Genomic DNA, 16,417 nt, shown 5'->3' on the forward strand with positions numbered 1-16,417 from the left:
AAAGGGCCATCTGAAGGTGTCGGAATAGAACCGAATGCAATGGTGGTGGTTTCCCTTGTTTTCAGCCTCTAAAACCCGTTTTGTCCCCGAGTCTACGGTTGATCTTGCATTCAGCTCCCCAACCTTGAATCTCGATCATCACCCCGATCAGCATCGGAGTTTTTCTTCTGTGTATCAACATCTGAATTAACTGACTGATTCCTTCTGTCTCCTATCCTGAAAACTCTGTCCACGATACATCTTCGGAGTGAGTCAAGCTATAACTTCGACCGAGAACTAGACATTCTCCTATACGACAATTAATCTAAAAGCGAGCTAGTAAAGTATCAGAATCAAACCTCTCGAGGAATAGGATACTCCTCTGCTTCAAGCATGCGAGTAACCTGACTCATCTTTGGTCTTTTTTCGGCATCGGGGTCAAAACATCTCAAAGCAGTCAAAAGAGCCCGTTTAAGAGCACTAATTGATGGTCTGGTCTCAATGTTAGGGTCAACTACTTCCTCTGAACGTCTGAGTTGAACCATCATCTTTAACCACTCGACCATATTTACCTGAGATTTCATGGTACAATTGGTCATGTAAAAAATGCTATACCGAGTCTTTTCGAAGCCTATGCCGATGAAGAAGTGTAGTTTAAGTACCTCAGGCTGAGGACGACCATAATCTACCAGGCATTTTCCAGTAAATGCTTCTAAGAACACAACACCAAAACTATAAACATCACTCTTCTCGTTCAGGAGGCCGGAGTTAGCATATTCTGGAGCAACATAACTGAAAGACCGTGTAAACAGGAGACAAAGATAACATTAACCAACGACTTCTTTAGCTTCTCGAATGATATAATTCCTTACTCGGAGTAAAAACAAAAAGAAGCAAAAAACAATGATAAAATAAACCGGAGAATGAATTATCTAGTAACAATTGATCATAGAGGAAGGGCAGTATTCTCACCCGAAGGTACCCATAACTCTCGTAGTGATATAACTCTCCCCGTCATCTAGCAGTTTGGCCAGGCCAAAATCAGATATATTCGCATCGAAGTTTTCATCAATCAGTATATTACTCTATTTTATGTCTCTATGCATGACTTTTGGTTCAATCGCCTCGTGTAAATATGCCAGCCTGCAACATTTAGTTTTTAGTAACAATTAAGGTTAAAACCGAGGTAAGTTTTAACAACCAAGATTTTCGTTTAAGACCGAGTGGTCACTTACGCTTTGGCAGTGCTGAGAATGATCTTTATGCGAGCCTCCCAGGTAAGATATCCCTTGTGAGACATATCCCCAGGGCGCCATTGCTCTAAATTGCTGTTGTTGACATATTCATAAACCAATAACCTGGATTTTATAGCAGAAAATTTTAGAAAAAAACAGTAAATATCGGTTTTCTTTCTATTCCGCATAATAACTCGCACTGATAATAGACATAACAATGCTTGCGGAAATATTCAAATCCAGGGAGTACATATAACAACATGGTACCTCTGTGTGCCCTCGATGCAGTACCCAAGAAGTCGAACTAAGGTTTTATGCCGCACCTGACAAACGGCTTCAACTTCCACCCGGAAAACCTTGTCAGCTTGTCCACTAAAGAAAGCATAGAATCATTATCAGCCAATGCTACAAGCTGCAGGCAGCATAACATGAACAAAAGGATTAATCTTTCATATAAATAAGCTTCACCGCAACATACGATTGTTAAGAAGCTTTTTGGCAGCTACGGGAGTCCCGTTAATCAAATTGCCCCTATAAACTTCTCATTAAGGGTGTTCACCCCACCATTGTTCGCCGAAGCTTGATCAACTTCTATCTCTTTAGTTTCCTCCGACACGAGAGGCGCTTGGCTCAGAGGAAGCATGGCATTCCCCCTTCTGGTTTTCTTCCGAAAGCTAAGCCACAGCGACACGCTAAGGATAACTACAAACACCACACCTAAGCCAATTACAATAAGAAGCCACAATTGCAGACCAATGTATACTTTGGACAGAGTTTTGTTTAGATCAGATGCCATTTTTCACCAACACCAAGATGCCTGAAACATGTTCAACTAAAATAACTTAACAATCAATAACAGCTACATATTTCTGCATTTATTCAATATATCAATTGGTTTAAGGCCAAAAGCAAATACCAATCAAATCTATTTGACAGCAAAAAAATGCAGAGTTAAAGTAAAAATGGAAAAATAAGAAGAAATAGAGTGCTAAACCCAAAAAGACCCTTCAACCTAAAAAAAAAAACCCCTTTCTTCACATAATAAACAAAAACCAGGCATCACATTTCCATCAAACACTCTACATTTGACAAATCATCACAAATAAAGACTGGAACCAGTGCTAATATGAGGGGGAAAGGGGGGAAAGGAAGAAGAAAGGAGCAAAATTTAGGACTGCGGGTGCTTATAAAGAAGAAATGGGCAAATCCCAGAGGAAATGAAAGCATAGTGAGAGGCGATAAAAGGGGATGTTGGACTATAAAAAAATATGGGGTTTTTGTGGGGTTTCATTTGATAAATGGGTCACAAGAAGAGGTAGGTAATGAAGAAAGACATGCCTTTACATTAACAGTGAAATGGAAGCAGCTTACACAACAAAACAAAACAAATGGAAAACCCCTTTTTTCTTTCTTTGCCGTTTCTTCACTTTTATTTCTTCATCTATCACAAATTTTTTACATTGATTCATTATGACCATATATTCCAAATCCTTGATTGTTGTTTTAGATGTTAATTTCGTAATCTCAACAGTGTTCTTTTTAAATAAAGGTGAAGTCTTTATGTATTGGATCTGCATGCATTAGTCAAAGAAATACACTGGACGCCAATACCACCGAGCTTTTGATCGACCATATTCACTTTCATGGTATATACAAGATGGCTGACCATACGTATGCATGTATGTATAATGTATGTATGATTGAGGAATCAAGCATAGTACCCCACAAAGCTAAGAGTCAAAAAGTGGGGTTGGAATTCCAAAGTTTGCAGAAGCATTCATTCCAAGGCTAAACCCCACAATGATGATAAGAAATAGAAGGGCAGAATTGCTGTAATAATGAAACATAGGATGAATGATGAGGTGCAGAGGAATGATGGTTGTTTTGATAATCCAATGTTTTTCTTTCTGAGTAAATATATAACCCAATGTTTTGATCTACCTTGTAAAGGTCAATGATTATTGTAAAACACAACTTGCATCACATTTAAGCCAAACCCCCAGATTGCTTCAGATATCAGTTACCAGCACAGAGAGATGTTAATTCATTTTTCTTTGTTGTTTATTTATCTATCATCAATCATGACCATCCGCTGGTGGAATTCATGATTATTTTATTGCCACTTTCTCCATGCCTGTGTATGAACAAACTAAAGGTATAATATATATATATATATATATATATTCACCCACTCAATTAACTCAAAATTATTTATCTTTAACTCAAATATTCGCCCATAAATCTTCTTATTGATATTTTTTATCAAATTTAAATAGCATGCTCCTCTAACACTATAAAACATCCGTACAACTTCAATTCATATAAAATATCTATGTAACTTTCCATTCTTATTTTTGATAATGAATTTATTCCTTTTACAGTTTAGTATCTTCATTTTACATTTTATTCAATTTACCTTTTATATGTAAATTTTCTACAAATTCTTTCCCTCCATCGTTCATTAACTCTTTGCTCTCATCAATATTTTGTTCTTCTAAAATACTTTTTTCAAAAAAAAATTATTAATATATTTTTTAATTTTAAATATCATTTGATTTATTAAATAACATTGAAATGTAAAAAAAACATAATATATATATTTATGGTTAAAGAATGTCGTTAAACCGGATCAATCCACACCATTGCATTATAAACATTCACAACTAAATTTGAATAAAAACTTGAAAATTCAACTAGATTTTCACAAGACTCGTTAACTCAATTATCTCGAAATTTTTTGACTCGACTCGTTCAAATACTTACCCCTACATGAAAGAAGTGCTTCTAATAAGTGTTCAAATAAACATGTCAAATATTACAAGACAAGAATTATGCAAATTTACGTGAAAAAAAAAACTAAAAGAAGAAACCACAAATATATAAGAAAATTTTCATTATAGTCGACGACAAATTACAAGATGATTTTGCAAAGGTACATGTAATCCTAGTTGCATGATGGAGGCTACACATCCACCATATATCCCCATTTTTGTTCCTAGTTTATTCCTTTATCAAAGCAGGTTTGATTACTAGGGTTCATTAAGTAAACTAGATTTTAATCGAATTATGCTTGCATCTAACCGGCAATGCAGAAGAAGCTATTATAGGTTTGATTGTACTTAAAGATCTGTTATTCTCAGTGAACAAAAGAAGAAGGCAACTAACTTAACAAAGGTTCTTGGTCAGTTTGTAATTCTACTTCAGAAACTACCAAATTCAGATCATCAGAATTCAAACAAGTGCCATCGGACATGTAACATGATTGTGTGCAACTTGAAATGGCTAACCAAGGTCTACGATAAAAATATGCCTGAAATATTCTTTCTATATCTAACAAGTCCTAATGTTGTATGGTCTTATATATCCACCAGAAGCCAGGAATCAAATGTACAAAGACACATGAAACTTTCGATGTGCGACCTGCAAGAAAACCAGTCTAGGCAACTCCGAAACAATGCAGTAGTACTAAGCATGTTCTTATCCATTCAGAAGACTATCTACAATGTATTACCAGATGATACTTGTTTAAGGCTTTCAAAACATAAAGAGATTGAAGAGGCGGTCTCGGGCTCCATTCCTCATCAAGGATCAGTTCACGATCGCAGAAAGAATCGGATATTCAAGTGGACAAACAAGCAATAACCAAAAAATCAAATGAGCAATGTATATAAGTTTAGAATATAAACTTGGAATATAGGAGACATTCGTGGTTGCAGAATTTAGGCCATTCACTCAAGTCCATCAAATATCTAAAACTCTAAAGCATGCAATCAAACTACAAATCAAGCCATTTCTGGTAATAAGCACAGGTGTTAGGAGAGATTATTCCATCAGGGGTACAACGACTTATCTGCGGACAAACTCCACAAGGAATGAAAGCCAGCGCGCCAAGCTTGGGTTCTCCTCCATAACCTCTCTTACCAATGCATTTATAACAAACTTTCCCGACTGGAATCGAAGCAAACTCCCCGGTTCCGGTACTTTTCACTTCCATAACTTCATTATCCAGAACCAAAGCCTTCACAATTTCTTCGACCTGTTGTTTTGTCAACTCGATTTGACAAACATTGCTCCTCTTAATAGCATCCGCAATCCCTTCCAAAGTAGCAACTTTCACGCCATAAATCTTCCTCCAACACTGCTCTTTCAAGACGTTTATAAACTCCGTATCGAGGCTGCCTTCAACGTACCATGCCCCACCGGTTATTTCGCTGGACGGCTCGAACTCGGCAGACATGTAATGCTTCCTACCCCGATTTTGGATGCTTTTCACTTCTTTTACGAGACTCTTAGATACAAGTGACTTAATACATTTTGTGATTATGTTTTCGGCAAGATTAATTTCTCGTTTAATTTCCCATTGCGACACGCCCATGTCTTTTTTGCTTCGGATTACTTCATGAACACTCTTTTCATGTTCTGTTACGGCGGAATCGGCAGCCGGACCCGGGCGTTTTCTTTTCGCGCTCATTCTAATATATGTAGGGAAAAGAAGAATAAATTAGTTGAATATTGAATTACCAGTTCGAAACTTATTCTACATTAACAGCGCTGCCCGCCACCGACACCACTTAAAAAAACAGAGGGATGGTATGAGATGAAACTGGGTGACAAACAGTGTGTATTAACATTCAATTTTAGTTTAGGGCTTCAGAAAATTACCTTACTTTGCCTGACGGGAGCTTGAAGGCAAGAGATGGATTACGAGGCCGGCTCAGAGTGATGGATAACCGTTTGTCTGGCGGCAGGGATCGTGTGAAGAGATAGACGAGGTGGTTCTGGAGAATTTTGAAGGGAAATTTTGGCTTTCAATTAATAAATTATTTAATAAAAATAATTTAGAAATTTTAAAAAATAATTACACATAACCTTTAAATCACATACCTATTTAATAAGAGTTAAAAAATGCTCATTTAAAATATATAATCAAATTAAAAAAGGTAAATTACACGGATCATCATTATATTTCTCTTTATTTTCTATTTTACTCATTGTACTTCATCACTAAATTTAATGTAATTGACAAATTTGGTCACTCAGTCGTTTCCCCCACAAACGACATTAAATAATATTATTTTGTTAATTATTTCTTCTTCTTCACCCTAACTCTCTCTCACTTTCGATCCATCATCTCCGGTCAACGGTGGCTTGCATCGCCGCCACTAGCAGCCTCAGTGTCATCTCCCGAGTAAACCCCAACCACTAGCTGCCCAAAATCGATCGTTAAAACATCGCAAATTGTGAGAAACCCATAACGACGACGCTGTTGATTTTTTCGATTTTCAGCCGATTCCGTTGTCGTTGCACCTCATTGCCTTCACCAATGAGCTCATTGTCCAGTTCTGACCGAAACCCATGTGGTAGTATCCCTTCGCTGTCGCTCTATCATCGTGTGTCTTACCTCCGTCGTAGGTAAGAGAGGAGGGCTGATGGGGGAATATGACGTGAGCGTTCTGTTAGTCGAGATAACAACTTAGTGACCCAAAAACTAATTTTATTAAGTTTAGTTATCAAAAACACTAAATATATAAAGTTCAATGATGAAATTGATCAATTTTAAAGTACAATAAGTGAAATAGAAAAAAAAAAGCAAATTACAATGACAATCCATGTACTTTACTCTAAAAAACAATGGGTAGCACAAACCAAGAGACAATAGTGATAATTGAGATCTAGAGTTCGGGCATTGCTATTTTTTTAGATCTCAAGTTCAAGCACAAAGAATGTTAAATGTGTGAACGTTCAATATCAAATAGTTAAAGAGTTAAAAAAATTAGATTAAGTCAAATATAACACGTGGATTCAACTATAATAAATTGAATAAATTATAATAAAACTTATCATGGGTATTCTTGATTATTGCGTTATAAGATCAAAATGCTCCTAAAATAAATAAATAAATTCGTGTTGCTTAAAAGGATAGAACAAATGCAATAATGTCTCTTCCAATGACACGAAAAATATGTGGAATTCACTTGAGAGATTTCTTAATTTCTAGCCATACAACAATCTTCAAAGTTAAACTTCCAAATAATTCGACAACCGCTCCCACAAAATTTACACAAAACAACAAACACCACCAACCGGATGTGCACATCTCAGGCAAGAATCAATAATATAAAATAGAAAAGCAAAAGAAAATTGTATTAGATCCCTCACACCAACTTCCCAATGCTCCCAGTCCCATCTGTTCGACAATATAAGCAGAACAAATCACTCACTAATTTCAAATGGTCACCTTTTATTGCGGGTCCCTTAGATATAACAATCTCCTTGAAGGTGCTGGAGGTGCCAACCCCCCCGGAATATCTCTGATATCTTTGTTGTTTGGATTCACAATCTGAAATTTCCACGTTGCAATTAGAAAATCAAAATTTTGTGCACTAGAAGCCGATCATTGTGAAGAATGCGTCTGAATAGCATTGCTTTTGGCTTTCTAAAAGCACTTTTCACCAGCAAAAGAAATGCTAAACAAAAAGCTTTCGCCATCCAAATCACTTCTTCACAAAGTGATTTGGAGTTGAAACACGACATTGGCTACTAGTTACTTTTTAAAAGGACTTTTCAACCTCAACAGTAATACTAAACTAGCCCATAATTTTATTTAAAAGAACACGGTTACTATGTGGCTTAGTTTGCTGCAAGTATTTAATTGTAATTAGTTGTGACAAATGTACACTTTCATCTTTTCATATCACAAATGAGATGATGGGGAAGTTCAACACGTTCAGCAGGCTACAAAATTGAAATCAATAAGGTAAAAGAATACCTTCACAACTATGATGGCTATAACACCGCATACTATAAGAAAAAGAAATAGCATGATGCATTTATCAGTGGCCACCTGGAGGAAGAAGAAAGATGATTAATATGGCATAAAGGATTGTCAAATTGAACGAAGGTTGCATCTAAAGTGCTAACAATCAACTAACCTGCCTACCGATCTCCTTCACCAGCTGGGATGCCTTCTTAATAGAAAACTGGATTGTATCCAGCTCATTTACAATACGGCCCATTTGATCAGTCTGAATAACTTTCAATCAATCAGCATATGCACACGACACAGCAGTCTCAAGAAAAATAATAATAAACGACAACTTAATCTGACTTACTTGGCCTTTTAGAGTAGAAGCAGTTTGGGTTCCCACTTCAATTGTTTGCTCGACAACCTGTGAGTCTAAAAGGTAAGAAAAAAGAAAAAGAAAATGGCAACAACGAAGTGGAGGCCTGCCCTGCACAAGGGAACAAAAAACTGTTTGTGTTTACCTTTTGTGTGCGTTCAATGGCCTGATCAGTCTCATCCATCGTCTTCATCCCATGATCAACAAGCTCTTGATTTGACATTGCTGCAGGCAAAGTCATGCATTAGTAAGATAGCCTGATAAGAAAAGGCAATCTCGATGCTGAGATTCTGTTGTTACAAGTTCATAATTTTGAGTAAAGACCATGGACTAGACTAATTTTCCTGAAGCATCCAAGAAAGTCATGAATAGTAGCTTTGTTCCCACACTGTCCAACATTCTAAGAAGACTCTGCCTCCCAGTTTCTAGGCAATAGTTGAATAAAAATGCATACAGCATGACAAAATCCATAATCAACTAGATCAGCAAAATCATAATTGATATGAAATACAGTTGTATTAGAATGTATTTGCATATATAACTTTTAAAGAAAAATAGCAGGTAATAACAGAAAAACCATCATTTTGATAGCTAGGAGTCGTTGATCCCAAATAATAATTCTATATGAATCACAAACTCAACCGAGGGTAAGTAAGATCTTACATGATGCCACTTTAACATTTTCATCTGCTATTGGTTCACTGACTCCAGCTCCCATATCAAAGAGTTCAATTTTCTTGTTACCAAGGGTATTCATGTATCTGCAGGTACACATTAAAACATGAAAACTACAGAGGAAAAAAAGGACAGTCTCATTGGGCTTTTATGGGCTGAACTCTACCACTCAAAAATTGGTTTCACCCTACATTAGGAAAAAAGTCAAGTTTCAGACTTGGCTAATCCCCAAACTTCACAACTGAACTGGCACACTGTAAATACAAATTTGAACTTCAGATGGAAAAACTAAAGTCACCATTATTCCCTTTAGGATAGTCAAACTTACGTTTTTCTCAATGCTACATACGAATTCAGTTCTTTGATCTGCAACAACAACAACAACAAAATATTAGAAACTATAAATAACATAAAAAGAAAGCATATTAGGGGAGATAATTCCACCATAAAACAATGTGACTATCCATGTCAATGGCAATCTTATTTCCTCAATTAAACCATTTTATGATGTGATAAACGTTTGTTAACTTCCAGGCTAATAAAACACTCTTATTATATGCCTATGCCTTTCGATGCAATAGTAAGGAAATTTGAGGTTCGGAAAAACTTACCATAGATTGCTTCTCATCATTGAGTTGCTTGTTCACTTCAGGAAGATTTTTACTTTCCTCATCTTTAATTTCACGATCAAACTCCTTGATTAATCTGCAAATAAACAATTCATTGAAAATAGGAATTAAAAGAAGGTAAAAATGAGAAGAAATCAAATATATCATATAGAACAAATAGGGCAGACCTTTTACATTCCCTCATCTTGCCAGTAAGCTCTTCCAGCTGTTTGCTTTGCCTATTAGAATCCTTCATCTTATCCAGCCTTTGAAACCCATTTCTGAAAAGCAGTCATCATAGTTTATAAATAGAGTTTTCAGATTTTAGAAGCTCAAAGGAAAACTCAAAACAACAAAGTCGAAATCTAGTCCAAAGAAGAATACTAAAGTCAAAACACTCGGTATGTTGAAACAAGAGCCGTGATTGCAGATTACAATACGTGGCTAATTCATTCGAGTAGTAAACAAGTCAAGGGAAAGTAGAAGAGGACATACGACAGAGCACGGAAAAGATCGCGGATTTCGCCATGGATCTGCTCCAATTGAGGACTCATCTGCAACTCCGTGGTGGCCATGAAGTCAGCCAGATCTTCAATTTCGAGTTCACAAAACTATTTATGTTCTCCTCATTCAAATCCCTACGGAACAAACTTCCAACAACAAAGAAACCCTAACCACTACCCTCGGGCAGGGGTTTTCTTTCCCTTTTTATTATTAAAAACAGCTAAAAATAGAAAGGAAAGAGAAGTTTCGAAAGAGGATGAAACTTGAAATTTATGGGTTTTCGATCAAAAAGGGTTTTTTGAAGGATTACTGAGAGAGAGAGAGAGAGAGAAGCAGCAAAGCAACAAAGCCTGGTATGGAATGAAAGCGTAACAGAAGGGATAAAAAACAGAATCGCTGTCTCCCGCTGTCTCTTTTATTATATATATTAGGTTTAATCATATTTTAGAGCCTCAAATTTTTTTTTGTGGAAAAATAAATATGACTTTTGATTTTTTTTAGGCTTAATATAAAAATAATTCTCAAATTTTGTCTTGAAAAAAATATTTTAGTATCTAAAAAAAATTTCGTAAAAAATAGGTGGTCACTTTTTTCTATTACTATTTTAAGTGTTCGATTGTTAACTATTATTAAAAAAATATTAAGTGACATGTGTTACATTCTAGTAATTTTGAGAATTTTTATTTAAAATATAAATATAAATAAAAAACCTTAATTTTTTTTCAAATCTTAAAAAAAACTAAAACTTTAAAAATATTAATTTTAATCTCTTTGCCACCGCAGCCACCACCAATGTCTTCAATCAGCCGAACACCCAACGACATGTGATCGACCAACCATCCACGATCAAAACCCTTATACTTCGTAATTGATCGAATACTAAATCTCCTTAAATATATAATTTCTTAAACATAAATCCTTAAATCTAATACCCAAATTCCTAACTATAATCCCAAAATTATTATTAAATTCAATTGAAATTTATTATTAAATATAATTAATTGAATCATGGGGATGATGGGTATAGCACAGACCAATGCGAAAGGGAACGCAGTGAGGAGTGGGGTTGGAATTGTGCAGGGGAGGTTTTTTTTAAATAAAAAATATTTTTAAAGAAGTAAAATTATTAAAATTATCAAAATATGACGCATGTCATTTAATAAGATTTTTCTAACAATGGTTAACACCTAAACACCTAAAATGGTAACGGATAAAACATTAGACATATATTTTTAATTAAAAATTATTTAGGCACTGAAACTGTAACCCCCTCAGACCGATGCGGATGATTCGATCCGATCCGATCCGGGTGTCACATTAAGGCCACCGGAGCGACCCACCGTAAAAATATCAGAAAAATTTGAAAATTTTATTAACACATGTAAAATCATAAAATCAATTTATAAATACAAAAGTAAAATTTATCAATATTCAGAAATAAAACAAGTTTTAGACTCATATGCAAAACAAATTACAATCTACATGCCCCTAATCACATGCATCATATTCCGCAAACAACGCCGATGGAACTCCTCTACTGAAGTCGATAGCCGCACATGTACGATTCTTTTAACCTGAAATGATGAGTAACATAGTGAGCTTTGGGAAGCTAAGTAATACAATACTACCAGTTGATGCTATAGGACAAGCAGATAAATGAAAAGCCATAAAATTTCCTTATTTAAACAGACATATACCGATTTTCAGGATAAGCTGGGATTCCACTGGTAGTTAATCGAGTAAAAGCCATGAGATCGCAGTTCATAGGAAACATTCATAGTATCAAGTTTTCATGAGATTGAATAAGATGTCTAGTGTGTTCCAATCAAAACTAGTAAAAATATATAAATCTTTTAAAACCATAGTGGAACCCTCTAACCAAACTCCATTATACAGTTCCCCAAAACTGCATCTATAAGGACTTACCCTAAGCACACAGCAAAGGGAGCCAACCTAAGGGTATGCCTTAGGGCTTATGGGCCTACCCAAAGGTATCTTTAGTTCCGTAAGGATTTACCAGCTGGATCAAGGTTGTACCTCCATACTCCAGAATCCTATCTATATAAAAATCCAGTAGAAACCATCTTTAGTCGTAAATCATAATATATGGATCGTGATCTAGTAATGTGTCATAACCGTGATAATGAAATAAATTATATATATGTAACATCCTCCATGTCGGGTGAGTGATTGATTTGCAACGTTTCAACATTTGGGGATTAAAGTAGAATGATTATATAGTTTAAAAATAAAGATTAGTAAATATGAAATGAAGGTAGGGACCAAATGGTCATTTGGAAGGAAATTTTAATTAAAATAAGATGTTATGGGGTATATGAGAACCACGTGTGATTTTTAGGTTCCAGAACCTCCCATTTCTTCTTCATTCTTCCTTACTTTCTTCTCTTCCTCCTCCAACCGTGGGCTTGCAATTATAGGTAAGAAACTGAACTTGGTAGTTTCTTGGATTGTTAAGATTGGAAATGAAAGTTGGTATGTTATATAAGATAAAGGAAACCTTATATGACATTAAAACAACAAGATAAGTGATTTAGAGAATGATTTGGAAAATGAGTTTTTAGATGAAATCTTGATAGGAATGAGTTTTTGATGTTTGAATCAGATTTTTGACTTGTCAATAAGCTAATTAAGAAGTATGAAGTAATAGAATTGAAATTAGAACAAGTTGAAATTGGAGTAAGATTCTTCAATTCTATATGGATGAGGAGTTTTCTTAGTTTTAGAGGTATTGAATGGTTAATAATTAGTTTAAGTAAGTGTATGAGAGCTAAGAGTGTTAAAGGGATTGAAATAAGTATGTTTGAGCTGAAATTAGATGATTTCCGGGCTCAAAATAGGATTTCTGGGTTAGGGGAATCGGTACCCATTCAAGGGGAACCGATACCCCTTCAACGAAATGAATTTCCAGAATGCAAGAGGGGAATCGATACCCCCAGGGGGGAACCGATACCCCCTCATCGTATAAGAAATTCCAGAATGCTATAGGGGAACCGATACCCCAGGGGGGGGAACCGATTCCCCCATGAGAAAAAGAAGAAGAAAGAAAATAAAGCAAGACTAAGCTATAGATTCTTTAAATTAGTAAGCTATTAAAGCTTAATTTCAAGACATAGACGTCTGATAATCATCTTAAAATTATGTTTATGTAGATACCGAGCCTACTCGAGTTCGGGAACAATCTACAAGTAGGATCGATCGAGGAAAAGGCAAAGAAGTATAGGTGAGTGCATATGCATAGCATGAATATAGTAGTATATTCAGTTCTAGACTTGTGATAAGTCTAGATTCCATATTTTGACATATGATTACATTCCATATTATGATACATGACATGAATTTGTATTAAATGTATTACATGACATAAATTCATATTATATGTATTACATGACATGATTATGCAGAAAAGTTATATGCACTATGTGATAAAGGTATGTAAATGATATGCCTATGTGTTAAAGGTATGGAAATACTATGTCTACGCGATATGAACTACGGGAAATGTATAAGCCCATGTTATGTAGATGAGAACTATAGGTATAGTTGGCATGCCAAGGGTAGAGGGTATACTCGGTTCTTTAGGACACATATATATCCTTTGGAACCTGTGTGAAGTCTTGAAAGACACATACTTGATCCATAGTATATGTATATGATTCTTAAGGAATTCTACGTGGTCCTTATGGACAAAATTCTACGGGCACTTCGGTGCAATTCTACGGGCACTTCGGTGCAATTCTACGGGGCACTTCGGTGCATTTATACGAGCTGTGGTGACAGCATAGTGCACAACCTCACATTACTCAAATACCTTAGGTTCTCAATATGCTATCATGGGCCAATAAACTTATTAATACATAATAATGAATGTTACAGTCATACGCTTACAGGTATGGATATTGATGAAGTATACTATATTGATTAAGTACATGTTTGCATCTCATCTCATATGATCCTGACATTTTCATTACATTACATTGCCTTATTATTATTGCCTCACTAAGTCGATGACTTAGCGTGTGAGTGTTTCACACGTAGGATCCGGGAAATTAGAAGAGACAGGTGAAGCAGCATGACAGTATTACTCCTGCAACCATCAGATCAGAAGCAACTTAATCAGTAGGTCATTTTGTGATGTAAATAGCAGTTGGCATGTAATTAAAGGGTTAAGTTGTGTATGCTCTGAATATTTTGATAAACTTATATTACAGTATGTATATTATTGTATTTTCTTAATACAAGTTCAAATATTTTACTATTATTTATTAAGAGTTGTGTTTTAAAGTCAATGTAGTATCTCTGACTCATATCCGGGTCGGGTATGGGTTGGGGGTGTTACATTTAATGGTATCAGAGCCATGGTTTAGCCGATTCTAGGCATAAACCAGAGTCTATGGAGTCTTTAAAGGGAATACATGCCAACAAATAGTGAGAACTTCTGATCTGGTATAGTATGAGTATGCTGTTTTGCTAATAGGATAATGTGTTTATTCTTATTAGATGTCCGGACATAATAGCTCCCGAAGTGAAGCGGGAGAAGATAGGCATGCTGAAAGCAGTAATTCACCTGCCCTGGCCAGGCAAGGTGAAGAACAGGCATCTCAAGGAGTGCCTGTGCAAGATCAAGATACGTTCTTCAGAACGTTAGACGCTATTCTGACGCGTCTTCAACCTCCTGCTCCACTAACTCCAAGAATTAATGTAGCAAAAGAGTTGAGAAGTTTAGGAGCTCCCGAATTTAAGGGAGAAGCTGAGGAAGGTCCGGTGTCAGCGGATCTTTGGTTGAATGATTTGAAAATCATGTTAGATGGTCTCCACTGTTCCGAAGTGGAGAAATTAGATGGAGCTGTGTCTTTATTAAGGGGTCAGGCGAGGATATGGTGGACGAATGTCACCATGAGGATGTCAACCGACCGGTTGACTTGGTCTTTGTTTTTAGAAGAATTTAAAAACAAGTATATTGGAGATCAGTTTATCCGACAAATGAAGCAGGAATTTATGAATTTGAAGCAGATGAGCCGCTCTGTGTATGAGTACGAATGTGAGTTTAATAAGCTGAGCAGGTTTGCAGCTGAGCTTGTGCCTACTGAAAAAGATGCTTGCGAGTGGTTCGTAGAGGGCTTGCGCCCTAGACTTAAAGAAATGTTGATAGTATTAAACTTGTCCTCGTTCCAGGAGGTGATCAATCGTGCAAAAGCTCTTGAAAGGGCTCAGAATGAAAGATTTGGGGACTCGAGAGTTCAGACATCAAAGAAGACGACTACTTATTCTGGTTCAACACCAACAAAAAGGGGAAGAGACTCGGGATTTCGATCACAAACTAGATCAGAATCAGTTGCATCGTCTGCTAGAGGAGCAAGTCAGGCAAGAACTAGACAGACGCAGTCAATGGAATCCGGTGCTGGGAGATCTACTCCGGGTCAAAGGAAACAGTGTGAGCACTGCGGGAAAAACCATTATGGGGATTGTCGTATGGCAGCTGGGACTTGTTTTCGATGCGGAGAGGCCGGACATTTTGTCCGGGATTGTCCCTTGATTGTTGGTGAGCCGGCACCATCTGGAAGAGCTGGTTCCTTCTCACAAAGAGGACGAGGAAGAGGCAGAGGAAGGAACCCGTCTGAATTCTCTGCTCAACCTGAAGTTCGATCCACTGCTCGAGTATACAACCTAAAGACAAGTGAAGACCGTGATGACCCTGATATTATAGCAGGTACTTTTCAGTTGAATGATAAATTAGTACTGGTACTGATTGATCCGGGTTCTAATTATTCTTATATTACAAGTAAGTTAGTAAAGGAGTTGGGGATTCCCTTAGAAGCTACGAGTAATGAGATTATGGTAACAACTCCGTTAGGCAATAGTGCCCGGGTGAATAAAGTTTGTAAGGGGTGTCCCATAAAGATTCAGGGAATTGAATTCCCTGCTAATCTGATGGAATTACCCTTTGACGAGTTTGAAGTGATTCTGGGAATGGATTGGTTGTTCCGTTATTATGGAGATGTTAGTTGCAGATTGAAAAAGGTAACTCTGAAAAGTCCAGATGGAATAGAGATAAGTGTGAGCAGTGAAAAGTTTAATCCTTTAGCAAATGTAATATCAGTGATGTCTGCCAAGAAATTATTGCTACAAGGATGTCAGGGTTTCCTTGCAAATGTGATTGATTCCAGAGCTCAAGAGAAAAGGTTAGAGGAAATTCCAATAGTTCGAGAGTTCCCTGATGTTTTTCCTGCTGAATTGCCAGGATTACCTCCAGATAGAGAGGTAGAATTCCAAATTG

At 36.3% G+C, this 16,417-nt stretch overlaps 2 protein-coding genes and 1 pseudogene across 2 annotated transcripts; all 3 read right to left on the reverse strand.

Annotated features, from left to right (window-relative positions):
• Window positions 1-332: 332 nt before the first annotated feature.
• On the reverse strand, window positions 333-1,580 carry LOC120152548 (annotated as a pseudogene).
• A 3,075-nt stretch (window positions 1,581-4,655) lies between these two features.
• Window positions 4,656-6,011, reverse strand: LOC120152547 (DNA-directed RNA polymerase III subunit RPC6-like). Its single transcript, XM_039164746.1, has 2 exons — window positions 5,877-6,011; window positions 4,656-5,686 (listed from the first exon to the last, which is right to left on the reverse strand). The coding sequence occupies exon 2, from the start codon at window positions 5,683-5,685 to the stop codon at window positions 4,990-4,992; it is 696 nt and encodes a 231-aa protein (XP_039020677.1). The 5' UTR covers window position 5,686; window positions 5,877-6,011; the 3' UTR covers window positions 4,656-4,989.
• A 1,444-nt stretch (window positions 6,012-7,455) lies between these two features.
• On the reverse strand, window positions 7,456-10,193 carry LOC120152544 (novel plant SNARE 13-like). Its single transcript, XM_039164744.1, has 10 exons — window positions 10,114-10,193; window positions 9,807-9,899; window positions 9,622-9,715; window positions 9,339-9,376; window positions 8,999-9,096; window positions 8,481-8,560; window positions 8,327-8,383; window positions 8,147-8,239; window positions 7,984-8,058; window positions 7,456-7,554 (listed from the first exon to the last, which is right to left on the reverse strand). Exons 1-10 carry the CDS (start codon window positions 10,191-10,193, stop codon window positions 7,456-7,458), a joined length of 807 nt encoding a protein of 268 aa, XP_039020675.1.
• Between the last annotated feature and the right edge of the window lie 6,224 nt (window positions 10,194-16,417).

This window comes from Hibiscus syriacus, unplaced genomic scaffold, assembly GCF_006381635.1.
Source record: "Hibiscus syriacus cultivar Baekdansim isolate YM2019G1 unplaced genomic scaffold, ASM638163v2 tig00111092_pilon, whole genome shotgun sequence".
Taxonomy (NCBI): domain Eukaryota; kingdom Viridiplantae; phylum Streptophyta; class Magnoliopsida; order Malvales; family Malvaceae; genus Hibiscus; species Hibiscus syriacus.